The sequence below is a fragment of the Cupressus sempervirens genome, chromosome 3 (assembly GCF_028749045.1).
Source record: "Cupressus sempervirens isolate cs-2001-9-10 chromosome 3, ASM2874904v1, whole genome shotgun sequence".
Taxonomy (NCBI): Eukaryota; Viridiplantae; Streptophyta; class Pinopsida; order Cupressales; family Cupressaceae; genus Cupressus; species Cupressus sempervirens.
In genome coordinates this window covers 506,845,179-506,870,608 of record NC_143120.1, presented here as the reverse complement: position 1 = coordinate 506,870,608, position 25,430 = coordinate 506,845,179, and the positions used below count along the sequence as shown (strand labels likewise).

The 25,430-nt window shown below is 36.0% G+C and overlaps 1 protein-coding gene across 1 annotated transcript in view; it reads right to left on the bottom strand.

The window, feature by feature from the left end:
- The window catches only part of LOC149567407 (putative membrane protein At3g27390), a 45,635-nt gene extending 21,221 nt beyond the window's left edge, over positions 1 to 24,414 (bottom strand). Inside the window, exons 1-4 of the mRNA XM_089820584.1 lie at positions 23,860 to 24,414; positions 22,873 to 22,981; positions 22,534 to 22,729; positions 22,073 to 22,200 (exon numbers count right to left, since the gene is read on the bottom strand). Of these exons, the coding sequence (XP_089676710.1) occupies positions 22,073 to 22,200; positions 22,534 to 22,729; positions 22,873 to 22,981; positions 23,860 to 23,947 (521 nt within the window). The 5' untranslated portion in view covers positions 23,948 to 24,414. The remainder of the gene's footprint in view (positions 1 to 22,072; positions 22,201 to 22,533; positions 22,730 to 22,872; positions 22,982 to 23,859) is intronic.
- Positions 24,415 to 25,430: the final 1,016 nt, after the last annotated feature.

Genomic DNA, 25,430 nt, shown 5'->3' with positions numbered 1-25,430 from the left:
TGAAATCTATTCAATTCCAAATGCTCGTCATGTCATACTTTTTGCCTATTCTGTATAACCTCTATGGTCCATTGGGCTTGCAATCGTCACCCATCAAGTTTATTTAAGTTATACAATCTCTCCCTCAGGGTTTCCATATCACCTAGTTTGTTCTCGATTGCGATCCTTAAACTTGGTACCATGAATTCCATCGGCTGCCACTCCTTGCCATCAATAACCGTATTCTTGATTCTAGAACCTTCACTCCGTACTACTGCAATTTTTATTAAACCCTTCCTCTTTGTTTCCTGTGCAGACAGTACAATGTGTTTTCCTTGTTGCCGGCACCTTTCTACTATATCCGTGGTGTGGCATAACATTTTCTTTCTGCGCGGTCCGTTCACAGTGTACCATACAGTGGAATATTTCCTTTTGTTGGGTTCATACGGTATGTTCTTCCCTTTAGCTTCAACCATAACAATCTTTCTTCTTCCGCTTCTCTGTATTCCTTTGGACATTCATTTTTTTCTCCTTTCTCACCTTTGACCCTTAACATATTACAGCTCAGAAAGAGCTCGTAATCCTCCATCTGCCAATGGAGTAGTCTAGGTCATCATCATTCGACCCTCCTAATCTCAACACTCCTTTGTCTGGCTCCATTCTCTTCTTTCCTTCATTGTCACCGTCACCTTCACCTTCAGAATTTGACAACGTTACCTCCTTACCTACCATCTATGTGTGCAAGTCAATTATAAATCTTCGGCCTCTACGTTCCATGGATAGGGTATTTCGTTTCCTGTCATGTTTCACTTTTGCTTGCACCAACCAGCCCCATCCAAGGATAGTGTCATACCCTTTTCTTTTTAGTGGAATGACCACAAAATCTAATAAAAATGGTTGCGTTCAAATAGTTACTGGTTGTGCCATCAAGGTTCTTAACGGTTTGATTTCGTGTTGATCCGCCATGAGTAACTGGAATGTAGGTGGCCACAACGTAGGTTGTCCCAACTTTTTCTGTATATCTTTTGATAACACATTCACGCCTAACCTTCCGTCAACAATTGTGTCTGTAAGTACAGTTCCCAGAATACCCATCTCCACTATTGTCGGATGCCTTCTCGTCGTGAGTGCTATAGCACTAGGTCTACTGCAATTGTTCCACTACTGTCCTTTCTCGTTTCCTCCATTGCTATTGGAAGCGGTGTCATATTCAGAATCGTCGTCCGTAACTAAGGCATTGTAAGGTCATTTAATTTTTTAGGCACTTCTATTTGCATTACCTGCCTTATCATGTTTTGTTCAGCTAGGTTGCTCTTCGAGGTATCGGCAGTTTGCAACTTTCCTGTTTCCATCTGTTTTTCCAACTCTATTCATGTTTGCTACAACCTCTTTTTTTTCTCCTCTGCATCAGGTTACTTTGCCTTCTTAGCTTGCTCACACATAATGGCTAGTGCTTCCTCACATGTTTCAATGCTTAACAAATTCACCCGCTGCTTCGAGCATTTTGAATCTTCATGGTCTCCTGAACCACACCATCTGCATAACAGTTGCAGCGTCTCCTTCATGGTACAATCTCTGGGAAGTGCCCCTAGAGGTTGCACACACGGCACTAGATCATCGGCCGTCCACTCGCGTCGTACTGTATCCGACTCCAGTCTCCATTGTTATTATCCCATCCGCACCGATTATTGTTGCGATATCCTCCTGAGGTTGCATCATTATTCGTGTTTGTTCCGATGGACAATTCCTGCGTTAGTAACACTTGTTGGTGTCCCTTTGACTTCATATTGAACAAGCATTCCTTTAGGGAATGTTCCGCAATCTGGCAAATATCACAAAATTGTTTTTTCAGGCACCAGCCCTTTGTGCGGCCTTCCTCTTTATAATTCGTACACCACAATTTCCCCTTCACTGAGTCAGCGTTCTTTTTCAGATTTTTATATTCTTTCATCATCCGTAGCATATCTTTTTGCAACGCTTGAACATTTTTGCTTGATTCTTCATCGCTACTGCTACTTTCGAACGATAAATCGTCTGAATCCGATGATTTGTGCTTCTTCTTCTTGCTTTTTTTTTGCGCACTCTCCAAGTCAATCACTCGATTATATGCATCTGCATACGATGTTGGAGGTAAAATCTTCATTTTCTTCTTCACAACCGGTCGTAGCCCCTCAACAAACCATCATTTCTTCAATCCGTCAGCCAGTTGGCTCTCCATCTTCCCCACCAACTCTTTCAGTTGTCTTGCATAAGCACGGATCGTTTCGTTCTTTCCCTACTTTGTGTTGTATATTTCTGCTACAATTTCGTTATCGTCTCTTAGCAGTTGGAACTCTGCTATGAACTCTTTCCTGACGTCTGCCCATGTAGTCAATTTCTAGGGATCCACGTCTACAAACCAATCAATTGCTACACCCCCTAGGGTCGCTAGAAACTGCCGGACCCAATCATCCTCGTCCATTACACCATTTGCTGTCCATATTGTTTCACACATCTTGCAATGTCTAATTGGGTCTGTCATCTTGTCACCATTAAACTTCAGCAATTTCTCTTTTGGTCTTGTCATTGCTACTTTCTTTTGGTTTTGTTTTGCCTACTATGTACCCGCGTTGTTCTGAGCACCCGCGCTATTCTGCACAACCGCGCTACTTTGGACAACTGCCCTGCTTCCAACAACTGCATTACCTGGTGAAAGATCTTTCTCAAGCGAAGTTGTTTGATTAGCTGCCTATATCCGTTCGTTGGGTGTATCGGGAACAAAGAGTTCACTCCACACTCGTGCTCCTTCTGCACTTCGAGCAATGCGAGTTGCCTTCCTTCCATTCGGACGGTCTACCCTCAGCGTATACAAGTTAAACAACTCCTCCCTTGTCTCTTCCACCAAATTCAATCATTGTCAAATCTCTTCTAGCAATTCCTTGGCACTCCTCGATCTACTAGGTGAATGCACTCCCTCCGTCTATGCTCCTTCACCCCCTCAATGCCCTTCAGCAATCTGTTGGAGCTTCTGTTTGCGCTCCGCCTGTTGTGCTAAAATTAGAACTTCCTTTGTTGTGTGTATTTCATCCTTATCTTTTATCCTATTTCTATCCTTGTTAAGCAAATTTGGCATTAATCTTCATAGCTTTTCCTTCATTCCAGGTTCGACTGGCAACGGCGCCAAATATTTGCCGTACAAGGTAAAAGGATACTTATCACATGTAGTATAGCAAGATATAACACAAAACAGATACTTTATTCATCTACGCAATATGCACTCCAATGCTTACAATATGATTATGCGCATTACAATGATTCTAATAACGTCATTTCTGGATGGTGTACATATACTTTCCCGAAGGGGTGACTCAACTGTCACGCGCCCATTCAAATACAATTCTACCCGTCAGCTACAATATAGAATTTACCGACAACAAAGTATACCAAGTGCCCACCATGAGCTAACTAAGTTCAAACATAATATACTTATAAAATAATAAATGAAATAAATCGGTTATTACCTTGAGTATCTGGATGAACTAGATTCCTTCCTTTGTCAGACATGAATTACTCTAATAACACCATAGTATTTATGCAAGGATGCATGTGTTATATACACATGTATGTATATGTATATTTAAAATATGATGTATATGTAATGTTACGCATATTTGAAATAAAGCGTGTACACACACACACACACACACAGATGTATATAATCCATGCAAACTTATGTAGATATTATAGTCTTATTAAAATAATTCATGGGGAAAGACACTATTATCTATTATTATTTCATTTGGTGGCAATTTAAAATATCATGGGGTCCATCGCCACCCTTCTCTTTTATTATTTTTCACATATGTAAATGTTGCCACCTCCTTTTCTTTTTCTTTTTTTTTACTTAATGCATAATATAACTATTGCCACCTTGCAAAGCTTTCAAGAACTATATCTCCTCCAAGCAAGTATCGAGCCATTAAGCATATATGTTCCCAATGCCACCCACTACCTTCTTCCTCTCTCCAAGAACCTCATAGCATTCAACGGGAAATCTTGTCTCCACTCATCATATCTTTTTATCTCTCTGAGCTCTCCCAGCCGTGGGAGAATTTATCTCTCTGAGCTCTCCCAGCCGTGGGAGATACATCCATTCCTCTGCAAGTTAGCATGAAACCAACAGCGATAATTGTTAGCCAATTGATATTGTAATACAAGAGGCTCGTGGGAAGGTTCAATTACTGCAAAAGAAGTCTACGTTAATCATTGATCATCCACCATTTACTGACAAGTTGTACCTGCCATCATCCTTCCTTGACTTTACCATTTCTTACGATTTTATTCTTACATAATGTCGGTCAGCATTGTTAAGGCCAGATTGTTTGTATTAGCAATGTATGATCTTAAGTGTTCTTAGTTGGGGATGTTAAAAGTTGTTCATATGCATTGTTGAAGTCTGAATTTAAGTACTTTCAGCCAATGATATCTAGATTAGATCATATATCTTATTGATGTTTTAATCTCAAGTATATCTCGGCCCAATAGTTGTATGTTATTATCCATCATTTTATGGCCGAATTCTTATGCATGCCATCTAGTAAAGTTTCAGCTTTAGTATTATAGTTATAATCTCTTGATCTGATATGTCACTTTTGTTCAGAATTTAATAATGTCACGAGTTGTACTTCCCTCATACAGAGGTATTATACCATATACCTCTGAGACGAGGGAAAACTTATCTCAAGGAGAAGATGTGATACTTGAAATACACGCACATTATTTTTGCTTCCATGCAAGCCCCTATTTGGGCAGAAAATTTCAATGATTGCAAAGACAGCTGGAACCACTCAAGAATAAAGGACAGTCACACCCAAGATCATCCAGGATGACCAAGTATGGTGTTGATGAGAGGTGTAGACTGATACGCATGGAGTATTCTTGCAAGTAAAGGAGTTGAGTCAGAACATGATAAGCACTAAAAAGAACTTAATAACCAAATCTATAACCGAGGCAGCTCGTGGTGGGAAAAGGGTATGGTCTTGTTGTCAAGTCGAGCACTGGGTGATCGGGCACATAGTGTCCATGTAAATCCCTGACCAAGGTAGTTTTAGTGACATGATGCTAATGTGATCACTAGAAGTTAGGATAGCTTGCAGTCGAAAGGATAGGTTGATGGAAGAAGTCCACGGCCTAGTCAACTGTGAAGTTAACATTCTAGCATGCTCAATGGCAGGACAAGTGGTGTTCTTGTGCCTTATCCCTTACAAGGAGGGCCTTTCTCAATTAAAATTGTGTGGGGATACTTGGGGTCCATGGTTGGGAGGTTAAGCCTCTGACAATGCTTCTCCCCTCCGCCTGATGCTAGGACTTGCTCAACATAGAACAGATTTACATTCATGTCTACCTCATTTATCGGGTACTTTACTTTTGTTATGTTCTTCAAAATCAGTTGAATTATGTTATAGGTAGTTGCTGACGTAATATTCCTTTTCAGTATTTCAAGAAGTTTTTCCAATATTTAAATTAAACTTTCCTTCATCCCATTGGTAAGGGCTTTTATTTAGAATTCAGTTAATCTATTATAACCATCAACCCCTATTCCATATGAATATGTAAATTATCTGTTATAACTGTCTTTTCATGCATGTGAATATGAAAAGTAACTGTGTTCGATGATTTACTAGTTGTTAGTTAAGGCTAGGAAAAATAGTATGTTACAATTCTAGGTGTTATGGTATTTGTTGTTTATGTAATTTCATGTTCTTGTCTGTTTTAATTATCTTAATGGTTTACGTTAGCTCCGGATTATTTAAGGATAAAGATGCGGCATTTAATCTTGACAAAAAGATGATATTCGCAAGAGATGTAAAGCTGAAATATTTTTAGAGAGTATGCTACATATTAGCTTAAAACCCATGTGAAGACTTTTCCCAAACATCAAGATTCAAATAAGCACTTCAAAAAAATATTTTATGTTATTTTTCTTTTTCTCAAAAAGAAAATACTACAATCAAAATTAAGGTGGAGAGTGATCCCAAAATCATGGTTAAATAAACAGTTAAAATACTGTAGAATCCTGAAACGTATTGTCCACAATCTATTACTGTTAGAGTTCCAGCCCAAACATCTAAATGATTTATCTTTCTTACATACTCTTCCTCCCAAATGGCTTGAAGTGGCTCTGTATTTTTTTCTTGGATACTCAGTACTGGGCTAGTAAGCAGTATTCATATGGAATTTCTTCTATTTCCTTCCTATCATCAATTTTTCATAAGCTTCCTTCTGACAACAAGTACTAGCAAGACAATATGGAATTCAAATATCAAATTATCAATAAGATAAAATGTCAAATCTTGGAGAGTAATAAATGTTAAAACTCTAACTTTGATACTCAGACTGGTCTGACTGTACAGTCCACACATTCATCTTCTCTCATAGTATACTATTCTAAAGGCTATTAATACTTTGCTCTTGGTTAAAGCATGAATCGGTGATCCTTGGTTATGACCATTTGTTAAGCATTAACATTAATAAATTTGTTATGTTTGTTAAACACTAAACATCTCCTTCTAGGTGCCGATTTATAGAAGGTATTGTGGGCCGACCTAGATAGGGTCATGTCCCTTTAAGGGACATGCCCTTTGGTTATGGTATATGTGGTGGTGTAGTTGTAGTTAAAGGACACACAATTGAACACCAAGTCTGCTCCTATAAACAACTCTGTCACAAACAGATGCTGTAATAAATATATTTCAGAAGGGGCAATAAATATTGTTATCCAATTTTCAAGATCAGAGAGAAAAGAAGATCAAAACAGCAAGCATATTAAAGGTATTACCACAGATCTGATCATTAGAATTTGCAGAAACTTTACATGGTATCAAAGCTCTGGTAGTCGAAGCTAGGCTCTGCAAATTAAATAATCAGACTTAATATATATCTAGCATCATTCTCCTATCTTCAAATGGCATACACAATCAGACCGGAGGACAGGTTTGATGGGAAAGAACACTTTGATGCTTGAAATTCAGAATCACGATGATTCTTGAAGAAAATGATGTAAAACAATTTGTTGATTCAGCATCCAAACAACCTACTATTGAACCTCATTAAACTATCTAGAGTAAAGGAAACAGGAAAGTCATACAAATCATATTAGATGGAGTGAAAAATGATATAGTACCCATGCTAACGAAACATCAAACAGCATTTGATATGATGAATGCATTACTAAATGCATATGAGGTTAACAATGCAACTAGAGTTCTCGCACTAAAAAGGCAACTAAATCATATACAAATAAAGAAGAGAGAATCAATGAATTCTTACTTCCTAAGGGTTGCCACTCTAAGAGATGAACTTGCTAATATAGGAACCGTCATTAATGACATGGAACTAACACTGATGGCTATAGATGGATTACCAGATTCATGGGAAACATTCACACAAGGAGTAAGTGCCAGAGATAATCTTCCTAACTTCAATTGACTTAAGGGTGATTGTCTTCAAGAAGAATCTAGAAAACTTAAGAAAGGGGGAAAATTGAAAACTGAAGATGAAGAATTTCATGTTCTTAATACAAATTCCTATAAAGGAAAGAAGAAGCATTTTAAGAAGAAAAAGGGTAATCAAAAGAATGACAAACCTAAAAAAGATTATCCAAAATAAAATGCTTCAAATGTGAGAATTTTGGACACTACAAATCTAATTGCCTTGAGAATTCTAAAAAGCAAGTGAATTGTACAAACATTACTAGGGAAAAAGATAACTATGATCTTGAGAATCATGTATTGTATTCAGCACTATCAAATGAAGTCTCAAGTAAGGCATGGGCGATTGATAGTGGATCATCTCGACATATTATAGGGTACAAAGAAGCACTAGACTCTATACCAGAAAAGGTTAATGGCAAAGTCACCATCGGTGATAATTCAGCACATTCCGTCAAAGAAATTGGAAATTGCACATTGAAACTAAAGTCAGGTAATTCTCTTCTTCTCAAAGGAGTACTCTATGTACCAGGAATAAAAAGGAATCTAATTTCAGTTACAGCACTTGAAGATAATGGACATAATGTTGCATTCATGGATGGTAAAATAATAACCTGGACTAAGAACTCCTCATTTAAGAAAGCAAAATTGATTGGTCAAAGAAAAGGGTACTTGTATGAATTAAATTCAGAACCTAGTTGATCTATTCAAGCCTTAATTCATGAAGCTGCTGACATAAACGAAATATGGCACAAAAGGTTAAGAAATCTAAATTTCAAAACTTTATCAACTATGGAGATGATAGTTATTGGTTTACCTAAACTAAATAAAGATCACTCAAGCATATGCAAAGGATGCACTCTGGGTAAGAACACAAAAGTCCATTTCATGATAGCACTAGAAAAACTAACAATGTTTTGGAATCAATCCACTCAAATTTATGTGGACCTATGTTTGTTCCTTCTCTTGGAGGATTCTGGCACTATATACTTTTTATGGATAACATCTCTAAAAAAACTTGGATTTACTTCTTAAAATGCAAAGAATCGAAAGAAATCCTAAAGAGATTTAAAGAATTTAAAACCTTAATTGAAAACTTATCAGGACATAAAATTAAAACTCTTAGGACTAAATAATGGAGGGGAATATACCTCAGATTTGCTTAAAGAGTTTTGTAAAGAAACAAGAATTAAGAAGGAGTATACCGTTCCTTATAACCCACAACAAAATGGGGTAGCAGAAAGGAAGAATAGAACAATTATAGAAGCTGCAAGAGCTATGATATTTGATCAAAACCTATAATACTATCTTTGGGTAGAAGCCTCTTGTATTGCTGTCTATATTCAAAACAAAAGTCCTCAGTCCTACCTTAGAGATAAAACTCCTAAAGAAGTCTTTACTAAGGTTATATCCAATATAAGTCATCTAAGGATTTTTGGGTGCCCAGTATATATACATGTTCGAAAAAAAAAGAGAACTAACTTAGAACCCGCCAAGAGGAAAGGTCTTTTGGTAGGGTATAGTGAAACATCTAAAGCATATAGGATTTTCATACCTAGTCAAAAAAATATTGAACTTAGTAGGGATGTAATTTTTGAAGAAGATTTAGCATTCAAAAGAGCCCGAAGTTCTGAAAAACCCTCTCCCTTACCTAGTTCTGAAGGAAATACTGAATCTGAGTCTCAGAAGGAGAATATTGAAGAAATTGAAGATGAAATTCAAAATCTCAATCTTGAAGAAACTCAAAATTCTAAGTAGAGACCACTTTGGGCCATTAAGACAGTAGAGGAAGCAAAAGACTTCGTTGCACCATCCAGAACAATCAGAGAAAGCAAAAGACCCAAAAGATATTCTAGTTATGCAACAAACATGAATGATTTATCTAAATCAGAACCAACCAATGTTTCATATGTTATTAAACATACAACTTGGAAGGGTGCTATGACAGAAGAATACCAATCCATTATGAAGAATGATGTTTGGAAAATTGTTCCAAGACCTTAAGGAAAATCTATTGTTTCTTCCAAGTGGATATTTAAAATAAAGTATGTTGCTGATGGTAGCATTGAAAAATATAAAGCCAGATTTGTAACCGGGGGATTCTCTTAGAAAAAGGGATTGATTATGAAGAAACCTTTGCTCCTGTTTCCAAATACACCTCTATAAGAGCAATTGTAGCTATTGCAGCATCAAAGGGATGGAAAGTACATCAAATGGATGTAAAAACAGCATTTTTGAATGGAAAGATTACAGAAGAGGTATATTTGGAGCAACCTAAAGGCTTTGAAACTCATGATCCTACAGTTTTTGTTTGCAGGCTCAACAAAGCTCTCTATGGGCTAAAACAAGCTCCAAGGGCTTGGTATGAAAGAATTGATAAGTATCTCATCGGCTTAAGATTCTCCAAAAGAAGTTGATCCAAATCTATATTATAAAAGGGATAAAGATGAAAGGTAATTTTGATACTGTATGTTGATGATTTACTAATAACAGGTGATGATCATCTCATAGATCAATGCAAGAAATATCTAATCATAGAATTCGAGATGAAAGATTTGGGACTCCTTTATTACTCCTAGGACTGGAAGTATGGTAGAATTCTAATAGCATTATACTTAATCAAGGGAAGTATACATTAGATATCTTGAAGAGATTTGGAATGTGGAACTGCAAGTCTGTCTTTTCCAATGGAGACTAATCTACATAAACTAAAAAAAGCAGCAGCATAATCACCTTCGATAGATTCTACTCTTTAGAGACAGATGATTGGGTCCCTTATGTACTTGGTAAATACAAGACCTGATATTTGCTATGTTGTTAATGCCTTAAGTCAGTTTATGTGTGAGCCAAAGGAGATTCACCTAGTTGCAGTCAAACACATTATGAGATACTTACAAGGCATTCTTAACCTTGGGCTCAAATATGAGAAAGTTGACTTAGATCTACATGGATTCACAGACTCAGATTGGGGTGGAAGTGTTAAGGCTAGAAAAAGTACTTCAGGATATTGCATCAATTTAGGATCAGCAAATCTTGGATATGTAGAAAGCAGTCTCAAGTAACACAAAGTTCCACAAAAGCCGAATACATTACAACAGCAATAGCCTCTCGGGAAGCAATTTGGCTTAGAAAGTTACTTGTGGGATTATTTGGTCAAGCTATGAATCCTACGATTATTCATTGTGATAATCAGAGTTCCATCAAGCTTTTTGTGAATCCAGTTTTCCATGACAGGTCCAAGCATATTGAAATTCCTTACCATTATGTTAAAGATATGGTAGATAGGAATATTGTAAAATTAGAATACATTTGTACTACAGATCAGACAACAGATATTCTCACCAAAACCTCTCTCTCGAGTGAAAATAGATCACTTCAAGAAAAGACTTGGAATGGTTGAATGTAATTCATTTGTATTCTTTATATTATTAATAAAATAATTTTATTGTTAGGCTATTGACTATTATAGGTTCCACCATTTGTATTCATTATTTTAGAGGTGATGATCTCTAAGATAATGAACACTTGTATGAAAGACATTATGAAAGATGACGATCTCTTAGATAATGTGCTAATTAGTAGAGATCTATTGTCAGATCTAGATGAGCTTAAGATCACATCGTGATATAGATATTCTTATGCCTATAAGTCACAATTTGGATAAAGGAAGAATTTAATTATTCTTCGAAGTTTATCCTATGTTCTAGTAGATCTTAACTTAGGATCATGTTGTGATATAAGAATGCCAATACCTATGAGTCACAACTTGGATAAATGAAAAATTTAATTATTCTTCGAATTTTATCATGTGTGTTTCATTCCATGCAATACTGTTATCACTAGTATAAGTCATATCACAAGATAGTAATATGGCGTAGTATCATGTGTTCCATGATACCACATGCTCAGAAGATTATGATAGATGTAGAGCATCAGTCTATGCTTCTTCATATGCTATATATGTTATCTCTCAAAATGATTATCAAGTTAAGAGGGAGTGTTAAAACTCTAACTTTGATACTTAGATTGGTCTGACTGTGCAGTCCGCACATTCATCTTCTCTCATAGTATACTATTCTAAAGGCTATTAATACTTTACTCTTGGTTAAAGCATGAATTGGCAATCCTTGGTAATGACCATTTGTTAAGCATTAACATTAACAAATTTGTTATGTTTGTTAAACATTAAACATCTCCTTCTATGCGCCGATTTATAGAAGGTATTGTGGGCCAACCTAGATAGGGTCATGTCCCTTTAAGGGACATGCCCTTTGGTTATGGTATATGAGGTTGGTGTAGTTGTAGTTAAAGGACACACAATTGAACACCAAGTCTACTCCTATAAACAACTCTGCCACAAACAGATGCTATAATAACTATATTTCAGAAAGGACAATAAATATTGTTATCCAATTTTTTCAAGATTAGAGATAAAAGAAGATCAGAACAGAAAGCATATTAAAGGTATTACACAGATCTGATCATTAGAATTTGCAGAAACTTTACAATAAAGGGCTTTAATCCAATGATTTTGGAAATCATTCCCATCATTGTTCTATACTTAAATTTCTTCACTAGTTGAACACATTTTAAGGTCCCCAATTTTTTGGGTCTTTTTTGGGGATGACGGGAAACGCCAGTGGTGATGGCTATATAATATAGAAGGAAAATTTTAAATATATAAGGAAAATTCAAAATATATAGACTTATTACCAATTTTTGGACCAGACCTGTTGAGCTTAAGATTTTATTCTTCCTTTAGAGATTGTTGTCACACAAATTACCCTTCAAAAATCTGCGAAGAGAGTTCAATACTTGCTTTGTTTGTAAACAATATAAATCTTTACACCAATGTTTTTTTTAACTGCATATTTGCCCAGGAAGTTTGGACCATGTTTGGATTAAGTCTGGACAATAACTTTTCTTTTGACAAAATTATTTTTGGAACTATTGTTAAAAGCAGAAAATGGTGCAATACTTTTTGGTCTATTCTATCTTCTATCTTGCTCTAGCTCATTTGGAAGTATAGGAACTATGATGTTTTTCAAGTAAAACCTAGGCACCTTACTGAGTCTTTGAGGAGACTCATATACTCTGTGTTATTTTACAGGTCAGGGCAATCCTAAAGCTAAAGGAAAGTAAGTTTCTTCAAATCCTAAATAAAGGGAAAGGGACTGTGGAGAGGACAAATATTGTGCATTGTTATACCCTAAGTCACAGCATACGTCCAATTTCTTTTATGAGATTTGAGTTTCAATGAATTTTTGTTACACAAATTACCCTTCAAAAAGCTGTGAGGAGAGTTCAATACTTGCTTTGTTTGTAAACAATATGAACCTGTACACCAATGGTTCTTTTTTTTACTACATATTTGCCCAAGAAGTTTAGACCATGTTTGGATTGAGTATGGGCAATAACTTTTCTTTTGACAACATTATTTTTGGAACTATTGTTAAAAGCAGCAAATGGTGCAATACTTTTTGGTATATTCTATCTTCAATCTTGCTCTGGCTTATTTGGAAGTATAGGAACAATGATGTTTTTCAAGTAAAACCTAGGCACCTTACTGAGTCTTTGAGGAGACTCATATACTCTGTGTTGTTTTACAGGTCAAGGCAGTCCTAAAGCTAAAGGAAAGTAAGTTTCTTCAAATCCTAAATGAAGAGAAAGGGATTGTGGAGAGGAGAGATATTGTGCATGGTTATACCCCAAGTCATAGGATATGTCCGATTTCTTTTATGAGATTCGAGTTTTAGTGAATTTTTACCCTTTCTGAGCTTCATTTGAATTTTATGGTATTTAATAAAATACTATTTTATTTTTAAATGATTTTGAGTTATTTCGTTAAATTATTTAGCAGTGTCAAACAATATTGACAATTTTGTGGAAATATTACTAATATTTAAAAATACATAAATATATATAACTTAAATTTAATGTCGATTTTTTTCTGAATTTTTACCCTTGCTGAATTTCATTCGAATTTTATGATCAACGAACTTGAATTTGAATTTGAAACTTATGACTTAGGTTATACCTCAATTCGTGACAAGGATGACTTTGATCTCACCAATGCCTAGTTCATTCATAAACTGAAGCATGAAGGGAAATGGAGGATGAGAAACCAAGAAAAAGAGTTGCCAAATAATCCTTTTGCGCCACCCTCCCCTGCGAGCTGCACTACTTCCAGTTCCAGCTCCAATGGTGATCAATGATGATGTTATGTTACAGTTTTCCTATTTGATATGTAACGGTTGTAATGTATCAAGATATAAACTCTGTCAATAACTTTCAGCTTTGACTGATTTTATATTGTAGGTGGGATCTTATCATTTGCTCAATAGGCTGAGTCGGGTAGCTTCTAATTACTTTTGAACTTCTCTCAATGTACTTTCTTGATATGCAATAGTATAAATATATAAGGAAAATTAAAATTATTCATATAATACAATTGGTAAAGCATTCATATATACATTATAGAACCTCTATTTGTTTTATGTTGAGAGTTAACCTCAGATTCAAAGTCAGATGAATTAGCAAATGCCAAATGTCAAGCTCAAAACATAATTCAAACTGCTTTCAGATTTCATTGTCAATATGCATGTGATATTTAAAAAAAGTCTTACCTCCACCTATCGCTCCCAAACTGCTCAGTCTCAAGCTCTCCACCACTCTCTTGGTGGTTGGAATGATGGCTCGCATCGCAGCTCGGCTTCTCTGTTGTGGCGCAGCTCTAGTTGGTCCTCAGGTGCTCCTATTGTTCCTGTTGATAGTTGGAACACCACTGGTAATGGCTCTGTGTAATGTCCCCTTCTCCGTGCTAGACCTAATAGCGCCTTGTTGGTCTATCTTTCCATCTGGACAGGCTAACGACATTTAATTTTAGGATGCCAGCCAGTCACAGGAGTCTTTTTGGTTTCAGTAGAGGAGATATTTAAGTGCGAACTCCTAAGGTTAACTCACATTATTTTATTAAGTTGATTTATAAAAGTACTTTATTATTTAACGTCATTTTATGACAAAATGACTTAAGTGACTAAAAGACAAAATAGGTTTTTATCTCACATTGCTTAGTTGTTTGCATCTCCCCTCACTTTGAGATTATAACAAAACTATATGCATTGGGATTTGCAACCATGAAATATATTAACATATTGCTTCGAAAAGTGGTTGCTTGAATGTGACTGGTTACTTTAAGGACGCAAACCCTTCCTAGCAAAGTGGAAGAGCTGAACGTAGCCCCAACTATTTCTCGGAGATTTATCTTGGAAAGAATTGGTGAAAATTTTATTACTCATATTTGGACAGTAACTGAAGAATCATTGGCTAAGGCAAGTACGGCCTAGTGGATCTTATTAGTACACGTGGAAGTTCATTCTGAATACAGTAGGGCAGTTGTAGCATTTGGAAATAGCAATGTTGGCACTTTCTGATATACACCATAGAGATATTTGGTGGACGGGAGCCGTAGTAGCTAGAAAGGTGCTCGGGTTTGAGACCACGCGACTCCAAGCAATTTGCGGGTGGTGGCACTTGTGATGCATAAATCCAACGTCTGAACTAGACGTGTAGGAGTGAAGGTAATCAAACACATCAAGTCTATAGCAGCTGGGCCGAGCAGACTACAAGCAATGTATGGCATAGGAAGAATGGGTGACTAGACGTTGGACGTTGGGCAAGCACAAACAATACAGCCGGGCCTCCACTACGGCATCCTCCATTGCTAAAAACAGGTCTGTACTACATTTATCTAAACCGCATATCCAATTGCTGTACGTTTAGGTTAATCTTTACATGAATTTGGAGTCCAGTCAATGGTGCCTTGTATAACAAATCTTAGTTTGTTGTTACTGTTATAAATCGATATTACAAATTGTTGTTCTCGAATCACTATTAATGTACGTTCTTAAGGTCACTATTTCATTGTTAATATAACTATTCCATGGTATTCATGTTGATAATCAGTAAAGTGGTATTACAGCAGTACCATTGCTTAAGATCCTTGATTGCACACCAACTGTTTGACAAAATTCCGCTAGTCCAAGTTTAAATTCTCTGATTAAACTAAGCAAGGATTCTTACACTCTGCGTGGCCTGGGGCCACTTTGTCAGAATGGTTGTTCTCTCGCCTAGTCTTGGCAATTTCGCCTCCCAAGACCAAGGAGGAAAAAGAGAAAGAGGAGGAAGTTGCTGAAGATGGGTGGTCTTTGCCCAAACCACCTATTAACCCTGTTGATGTATGGGGTTATGATGATCGCCATGGTCCTCCTCCCCCCGCTAGCACAGCTCTTGCAGCCTGAGGGCTTTTATTACTATTTTTTTTATGAATAGTTTATAGCTTTCCAACCTTGGTGCCATGTGAACTTTCGCGGGGTTTGTGAATATGTAATTTTAATAATTTTATTGATAGAAAAGGGACTATCCATTAAAATAAAGCCTTACAATCTTGGCAATAGGAAATGGACAATAGTGAGAATCAGAAACTAAAGGAAGCACATAGAATCTCATAATGCTTCCAACCCAAAACAGATAACCTATACTCTTCACATAACAAAAAGAATTCCATTGGTAGGTGAAATAATCTCATATAAATAAATCAGTTTGGCTTTCAGTTAAAAGAGTTATATTGGAAGCCACAAACTAAAGTAAAAAGCATTGTCAAGCTTTCCTTGGGTTTCTTGTGTTATGCTAGCTCAACTCGTTGAGTGTTCTTTCAGCATCTTCCTTGAACTCCTAGAGTTCCAGATCATCCCTAAACCATTTTGCACTTGTGTCTTCTGGGATCTCTATTGTCAGTTGAATTACCCTGCAATGTTTTCTAAGAGTGTCTTCAAGTTTCTTCATTACTCAATATAAGTAGAAGATTGAGAATAGTGATTTGGCAAGCTAAATTTAGTGACTGTCATTATCTAGTTTTGATGAGTAAGGCTCTAGCCTCTAAATACACAAAATGCAACTTATTAGCCCTAAAACTTGTATGTATAAATTGATTAAGGACAGATTGTGGGACTGTCTTGCATCTATTATCAGGGGAGGGTTCCCTTTATTGACTACCTATGAAAATCTTACAAACAAGGAAAAATACAAGCATATTTACACACATACAAAGATTATTCTTAAAATATTCAAAATGAAGTCATTGTAACTGAATTAAAACTATTTAGAGAATTAATGATAATGAGTTCCTGGGACATTTTTGGCATTTTGAAAAAAATTGAAAACAGGTCTGCTGACCTCCATAATGCATCCCCCCTCCCCCAAGACATCCCATCTGCAGCTCACTGCCATCCCCAAGTTTCCAAGATGTTTTGTTTTTGGCATTTGGAAACTTCTGGGGACATCCCTGATGCGTCCCCCTATCTCTGACATCAGAAATGAGGATGCATCAAGATGGGTTAAGAAATTAGGACACATCCTTGGGGAAGACTGCAATTTTCCCGTCTTTTTCTGTTTTTTCAGTTTGATGCTTCTCCTTCTGCTCTTCATTCAGATCTGACTCCACTTCTTCATTCTAAAAGTGTGCCAAGATATTTTCCAGATCGCCCTGTGCTCTGCATTTAAATATGGAAGGTCACTTTCATCCTCAACAACTTCATCTGCATGAACATTCTCAACCTATAACCCTTGTGGTTCTGCTTCATCTAGGCATATGACCTATTGTTTTTCCTAATCTTCTGCAAGACTTTTCGGGTTCTGCATTCAAGTGTTGAAATTTGTGGCAACGACTCTTCCAAGTAGTTTTGCATCTTGTTTCTCAAACTTTGTAGCATATTGCATGACTCTTCAAAAACCCTTTGGTCTGTATTGGAAGCTTCTATTCCTCGGCATGTTAGGCATATTACCTAAAACTTTGAAAATAGAAAAGGAATTTATTCAATTTTACCAGATTATTGCATATCTAATCATCATTGATGATATTTAAACGGTATCCATAGGAACTACCATTCAATTTGTATTGGCATAATGATAAAAGCATTCACAAGGACATACACATGACCATTAGTTCAAATCCTTATAAGACCATACACTCAATCAAACTTGGGCATTCTCATCCCTGTGATGATTAAAATTTAAAGCAAGATGATTTTAAAAACTCTTAGAAAATGAATCTTGTAAAATTCCTTGTGCAATCACTATTATAACTATAAGGTGCAAATGCGAAGGATTCAAAGTTCAGCACATAAAGAATAACCAAAGAACTTCAATAAAGGCAACATAGGTTGCCTTCTTCCTACTTTACCTTGAGTATTGGAATTACAATACAAAGCCGTTGAGTTCTAACTTTTAACTGTGTTTCTGCATAGATACCTGATTTTGATGAAGACACAAACCACAACCATAATGAATGCAATAGGGGATAAAGGGAAATATTATTATCAGTAAAATATGCTCTACATTCAGTACATGTAAATAGACCAAAAGACATGCCCTATGGGCTTACAATGGTCAGATCCTGGAGAAAAATCCTCCTCACGGTGCCTTCTCTCAAACTCCACCGAGAACTGCCTTTACAATGCTAGAAATGTTCTTAAATAAACCCCAATTAGGTTTAGGGTTAAGAATACATTCTAGAATATGCCATTTGGAATCCACCGCCAAAACAGAAGTTTCTAGAAATCACGTTAGAAGACAATGTAAAATTAGAAGAATCCAAAAATGATAGTCCAACTTTTGGGAGGCATAACTTTTGATCCGGGACTCCAATTGACGAACCATTTACATTTCCGAAAAGCTCTCGAAGCGCTCTATAGCCCTATGGACCAGCTTTGCTCGTCCCCCATTTTTCGGGCCCGTAGTAGGTCGTTTAATGCCTCAAACCTAACCCAGAAGCACTCTTAAGAGGTCTCTAAGCAACTTAAAACTGCAATAACTTTCAAACCATAAAGCCTTTTGACCTGATTCTTTTTCTGGAGTGTTTTAAATTACAAATATAATCATCCCTCCAACTTACACCCTCTAACTCATCATAGTTATGGCTCAATTACAAAATAACCCATTTTTTGCATTGACACATATCCCAAGGTGCTCAAAAACTCTAACCCAAAAAACCAATAGTGGAACTATGAGAGTTGGAATCTTTATTTGACCCAAATGGGTATCCAGAAATGAAAACACTTTAAACAAAAACTAACACTAAACATATTTTTGGGTGATACAAGATAGCCCTTACACCACCGGATGCTCCTGCATCAGATTTCATGTGATTTTGTCCATTTACCTTTAGTAAACTTAGCCACCAGATTGCCAAGTGAAACAATTATGGAATAGTGTAAACTATATATCAATCGACTAGAGTAGCTAATAAGGAAGGTTGCCAACAAGGCCACATAAGGCCAATTTTCTCTTCTCACACAATTAAAAATTAAAATGATTTTTCAGTTAGAAACTTAAAAATCTATTATAATTAAGACTTTAGAAAAAAATATATACATTGGTTTTGAAAAAAAAAAAACACAACATTTGTAACAAAAAGGAGGTAAGGTTACTAGAATGAGATACAAATAAAAAAGTTTATATATATTTTTCATTATAATATTTAATTTTTCAAGCCCACAGTGGAAATCACCATTCTCGCCATTAAATCTCGTTAACTAATTACACATACAGCGTAAACTTTGATACTATTTTGATGCTTTGGATTTTTCTCAACTTCAATGTAGAGTAGGAGGTAAAAATCATGGTAGAGGCTTTGATAAAAAGTAAATCCCAAGGTGCACTTGACTCCATCTTAGCAATGAATCGTTGGAGAAAGGATACATGCTTCCTAATTCTCCCTAGCTAGTGGAAGGAGTCGGTAGTATGGGATTGTGGATCCCTTAATGATTCATCAACACAGTGAAGAATGAAATGGATAAAATCAAAGAGAGGTTTAAAAAGCGGATGTTTCTAATAAGAGTAATTGATTTTGTGGCCCTGTTTAATGTGAATTAAAGCTTTGCTTAGAACATTGTTTAAAGCGATAGTATTGAAGATATCAAAATGCACCCATTATAAGGCAAACTGTTTAGTTTTGTTAACACTTAATGTCTATGTAGATTGATAAGTTATGCCTCTTTGCTTATTACAGACTATGAGTCCATATGTCCTTTCTTGTTCATTTACTCATAGGTATAGAAGTTGTTCTCCACGGTAAGTGTTTTTAATTTGTAATAAAAATCAAACCTGCTCCTGGGCTTCAAACATGTATTATTGCTTTCTGATATCACTATGTCCAGAAAAAAATTTAAAACTTACGAGATTATGTTTAAATGTTTTTTTAATCAGTGAATTGAGGTCTTGGGGATCTAATGTATTTACTAAAATCAGCAAAACATAAAATAAATTGTTTGCCTGGGTGATAAGGGAACCAAAAAAGTGCTTAAGGGTCACATCCACCATCCAAACAGCGTGCTATTGAAAAACAAAGACCTAGGCTATAATTAAAAAGAAATGAAGGACCTTGCCATGGCCATTTGGAACGACTACAATCACCAAGACCAGCTATCACTGTGTTTATTTTCCCAAAGCAACGCCCAAATCAACTATCATTGATGAATTTAAACCTGCAGCTACCTTTGAAAACTTCAGAGCTTTTGCCACACTTTTCCTTTGAACCACCTTAGACTGAGCCTTGGGATTGTCAAGAAATAGAAGCCAAGACCCCATTACAATGCTATTTTTGATATAAAGTGATTGATTTATCATTTGGCATGGAAAAGCCACATCTAAAATTATCATTGACTAAGACATTCTTCAATCCACCTAAAATGCTGCATCTGAAGAGAATCTCTGCTGAAACATGAATAACCTCCTTCTCTTCCCCTATATCTAGTGACAGTCCCACGACATTGAGGCTATATTTGTATTAGCACAGTATTTGTGGTCTGCTGCGAGGAAATCCTCTCCTAAAGTTCACAAAAAAATGAAGATAACAATCCCAAACCTCCCATTTTAGGATTATTTTCAACCTAAGGCATGTTACATCCCCAAGGATGGCTATCCATGTCTTTTTTGCTATGAATCTGAGATGTGTCCCCATTGCTACTAGCTCAGAGAATCAGCATACCAAGAGAAAACACTTCGAGATTTTTGGTTTACGACAAAATCCAGATTCTTATTCTTGTATTTTGCCCTTATATCAAAGATATGTGATTATTAGTCATCAAAAGGTTGAGTACCGCTAATCATATGGTTGAAGATTCATTTTGGCTGCTACATTCAAATCACGATTGTCAGTTCATTATTCTAACAAAATGTTGCCAATATGAGCCTTGAATTCATATTAACGAAAATCAAAATTTGAACTTAATTATAGGTTAAATGTCAAATCATAAGAGTCCAAAGCTTCCACTTTGTTGCATAATTTATGATCAACTTGGTGATCTATGTCCAACTTAGCAAATATGCTTCCTTGTTCACCTCTCTGTAAGCATGTTGCAAAGAATATTTCATCAAGGAATCAAACAGGAACTATGCCTCTTGTAGAATGTTATTAAATTTCCAATTTGGGGAGCCCTTCTTTTTACTACATTAATGATTATAATAGTGTCTCCTCCAATTCGCATCGTGTTGATTCTGCTGGGCTTGCAAAATTTTAATCCTAGTAGAAGAGCTTCCACGTTAGCACCGTTGTTGGTGCCTGCCTTTATTTTTTTTTGATGTTGTGTTGATGGGACTCCCTTTTCAAAGAACACCGTAGAAAATGCTCCATATGAATTGCTACCTACCTAACAAGGGATAGTGATAAGTGATGATAAGGTGGCTGTAAATTAACCACATTATGTCATCTTAAACTAATTATTTTCTTATGCATGCAACTTGCACTTAGATATCTATTATTTTTCAGGATAAAAACAAACATTTCAGATCTAACCACAAGTTTTCCAGCTATTGAAACAGTTTTTTACTGTCTCCAGGACATTGCTAGACACTTGGAACTCAACCTAGAAGCTCTACTAGTCCAACACATCCTGTGCAAGCTTAAGCCCATGGATCACTTGACTAGTTTAGTGTCACCTTCTTCTGATGCATTTTTTGTGTATTATTTTGATGCTCATACAATCACTCTAATCAGAAGAATAGCTACTGCTTTTGTCCACCTTTAATATTTACTATATAGCAATGCTGCCTCAATCACAATTAGATTTCATCTAGTACACTATTTTGGTATTTGAGTATCAGCGAAAATCCATTCTATTCCAAATTGATTGCTGCAATTTTAATGATTCTACACTCAACTGATTGACACTGTCATTGGAAAGAGGGTGTCTTTCAAGTTTCAACCGCAGTCCTGAAAAGATGGGCTGTCATCAGATAATTGCCTTCTGTAGGTTACCAAAGTCCAAAGGACAATTACCAGCAGACTTTTTTAATCTTAGAGGCTGTTTTGGTTTGAAAAATATTTGCAACCATTAAACTTGTGTCATCTGAGAGAGGAAAATTGATTAAAATATAACCTAGTAAATATTTGATCATGGCGCATGATGGCTGTGGTCCAGTGGCAAATCCTACAGATTTTACCCTCAGTGGCATAGGTTTGAGTTCTTCCCAAGTCTCCATAACCAACAAAAAAAGAGAAAAAAATTGAATTGTGGCAAATTAATCCAGAAATTACGGATAACAGATTCTTAAAAAAAATTACTGACCTCATATCACAAGGCCTTGACTCTTTCTCACGGAACTCCTTGAGGTATGAATTATAGGAATGATAGGAGATATCTAAGAAATCCCGAACTACTGTACAACTTCCTTTGATTGTACTCCATGTCCCATCCTAATTCCAAGCACAAATGCCAAACAGAATGTCAATAATCTCTGATAAAAAAATTCTTTTACAATGTTTTGTGATAGTGCTAAGAGCCCTACAATTACTCAGGCCAAGTCTTTTAGGTATAAAAAAAAATTGAAAGTTCAAAACACACTACATCCACAAAAAATCAAACTAGGTTTAATATGAGTGATGTGTATAGCCAGAAACAATGTCCTCAAAAGAGCCTATAAAAAGGAACAACTTATAAAAGATTAAAAAGAAAAGAAAGGAAGTCATCAGGCACACGTGTTTAATAAGGATGTAAGGATACAAAACATGCTGCAAGAGCATTCTCACCAGTATGAAATGAATGAACCTGCTAGGTTCTGTTTCCTGCCTGAAGGCCTCAAAAGTTGCGATCCATGGAGTGAAAAAGCCATAGCCCACCCCAATCAAGAAGCTTCCACCAATGCCAATGGCCAACCATATGCAAGCTACTAGTGGAAGAGCTACTAACATGAGTATTTTAAGACCAAATATACAAAAAGGGGTCCTGTGTCAACCAACATTTCAATTAGATGATTGACCATTGAGTCTAAAGAAAAAATAGCACGTAAAAGAAGCTTCGTTCACAATCTTAAGATTTTGCCTTCTTCTGAGTACATTATCAAAGAACTAGAAAAGATAAGACTATACTTTACAATACTATATCCTGTCCATGCCAAGTGAGCAGGAAATAAGCCCAAAATGATGCTGATGTTCCCTATTATAAGTAGTGAGGCTGCAATAGGACCCACTAAAAGCCCTGCAAGATAAAAAGAAGATACGTGAACAATTAAAAATTTAAAACACAATCTAAAACTAAGAATACCTGCCTTCTTAACAGTATCGCCTATATCAGACTCATACATCTGAGCAAAAAGACACCACCAAAATAAAAATAACAATAAAGGAAACAAAGGAGATAACCTCTGGCACAGAATTGCTCTAGGACTTGATAAAAAAATACATTATTGGATTTTGGCACTACTCATAAAGTTGATCATTACAAATGTCAAAATCAAATCCACTGGGAAAAAAGGAATAATCTTTGAATTTGTTATCTGATAGGAAATAGGAAACACTAATAATCTACAAAAATTATTAGACAGGTCCTAGAAGCAATGGAAGAATAATATTAGGATGAAAATGATTAGGAAATTCACTGGCAAACGAATAAATATTCATGAACTTGTTATTTAACTGATATTTGGGAACTGTAGCATTCTAAAGGGCTCATTAGAAAGGACCAAGAATGAATTTCTGTAGAAACCCATGGGAGGCATGCTTTATTTATGCTGTTTACCCTGATATACCCATTAATATATCCCTAGTACAGTATAAAAGGTGATAAAAAGAATGGAGCAGATATTAAAAAAATTTAAAGGCAAGGGTGCATTTAGAAGCTTATTAATGGACTTTTATCACCGTTATGATGGATCATTAGTGTGATTGTAACCCTTGATGTTAAAAATCCTCACACAATTTACTCCTAAAATCTTGCAGACGTGTCCTTAATTTATTTTACTGACCCTGTGATTTTAGGATGAACAGATTCCCATAAGACCTTAAATCTAAGCTAATGCAGCCCTTAAACCGAATGTTTCTCAAAGCATACAAAACGCATAACGAAATTAAAATTACCTTTCAAAGCTCCAAAACAAAGCGCCGCACAGAAGGCAAGGACGACATAAGTAACCCTGAGACAGGACATCCATCTAATATGTGCCATTCTTCTAAATCCCTAGAAAGCAAATCACCATAGCCTAGTGATCTGTGACAAAAATCTTATCAAAGAACTTCGAAGTGCAGTACAGTTTCCAATTTGAATGCTCTCTTCCAATCAAAAACTGAAACCAAAATATCCGATGGCTTTTGTAGTTTTTGAGAAGGCTGAACAAACTTGCAAGAAAACATAAATTTGGGATACACCCAATGGTAACTAAACCAAATTTATCGTTTAAAAAATGGGTTTGTTGGGTAGATTTGAGGTCGTCCATGGATATAAAAGTAAAACACATGCTGTCAACGTTGAATATGGAGATAATTAAATATACCAACCGAAGATTGAAAATGCCCACAACATCTGGAAGTTCGGAAAAAAACAAAGTTAAATCATAATCAAACGAAAAGATCCAAGAGTCAATTTTAAAATCGGAATGAGAAAATTTTTATCTGTGTTCATAAATTTTGTGCCTTGGTTGACTTGGTTGTTCTATGGATTTGTATAACAGATTTTTCATGGTCCTGTTGCTTCCAGAAGATTTGAAATGTAGAGGTTGATACGTGTACTCTACCTGCAATTATGGAGTATACGATTATTTTGTTTTGTGCTGTTTTTGGTGGGAAACTATGCAGCATGCAAGCTATTTTAGCTTTCTTTGCTAGAAAGAGTATCTTTTGAAATAAAGTTGTCACTATATTTGTATCAAAATTGACTGGTAACGTTAGGCGGCTTCGTTGAATTGAGGGACAACGTCTAAATTGTACGATGGATGCAAGTTATAATAGAGAAAACACATTAAAAATATATATATCTGTAAATCCACTTGTCATTATTTTCCAACTATATTTTATAACTACTTTTGTTAAAGGTGGGTTCAGCATGTTGGATAGAGATGGACGTGAATCACATCTAACGTGGGTGCTTACATTATATACTGATGAAAAATAATTTAATACATCAATTAAAATATATTGAATAAAATTTGTAATTTATGATAAAGATGTTGGGATTGGAGATGTATGTTTTATTAGATTTGAAATTAGAATGAACAAGTGCCACGTAGTGGCATATACTTTTAGGGTCTGTTTGGTGAGCGGAATAGGAATACAGGAATAGGAATACTTATTCCGAGTTTGTTATTCCAGGAATACAAAATTGGAATACATATTCCTATTCTCTGTTTGGTTCACCTAGAATTTGATAGGGAAGATAGATAGATAGATAGATAAAATTTTAACGTCCACGAGGCCAAAAATAGCCTATGGGACAGCAAGACAACTCAAGCAGACTTAAGTAGCGCTGTTCGCCTCTTGTGTAGACTAATGATGAGCCCCCCCAATTGCTCAATGTACTCTTCGTTGAACAGGTTATGCCAAGAACTGTCACATATAGTATCCGCAAACTTATCCCTGCTATCCTTGTAGGCCTCACATTCTAGAATAAAGTGTTGTTCAGTTTCCACTTTCCCAGAATTGCAAAATCTGCAAAT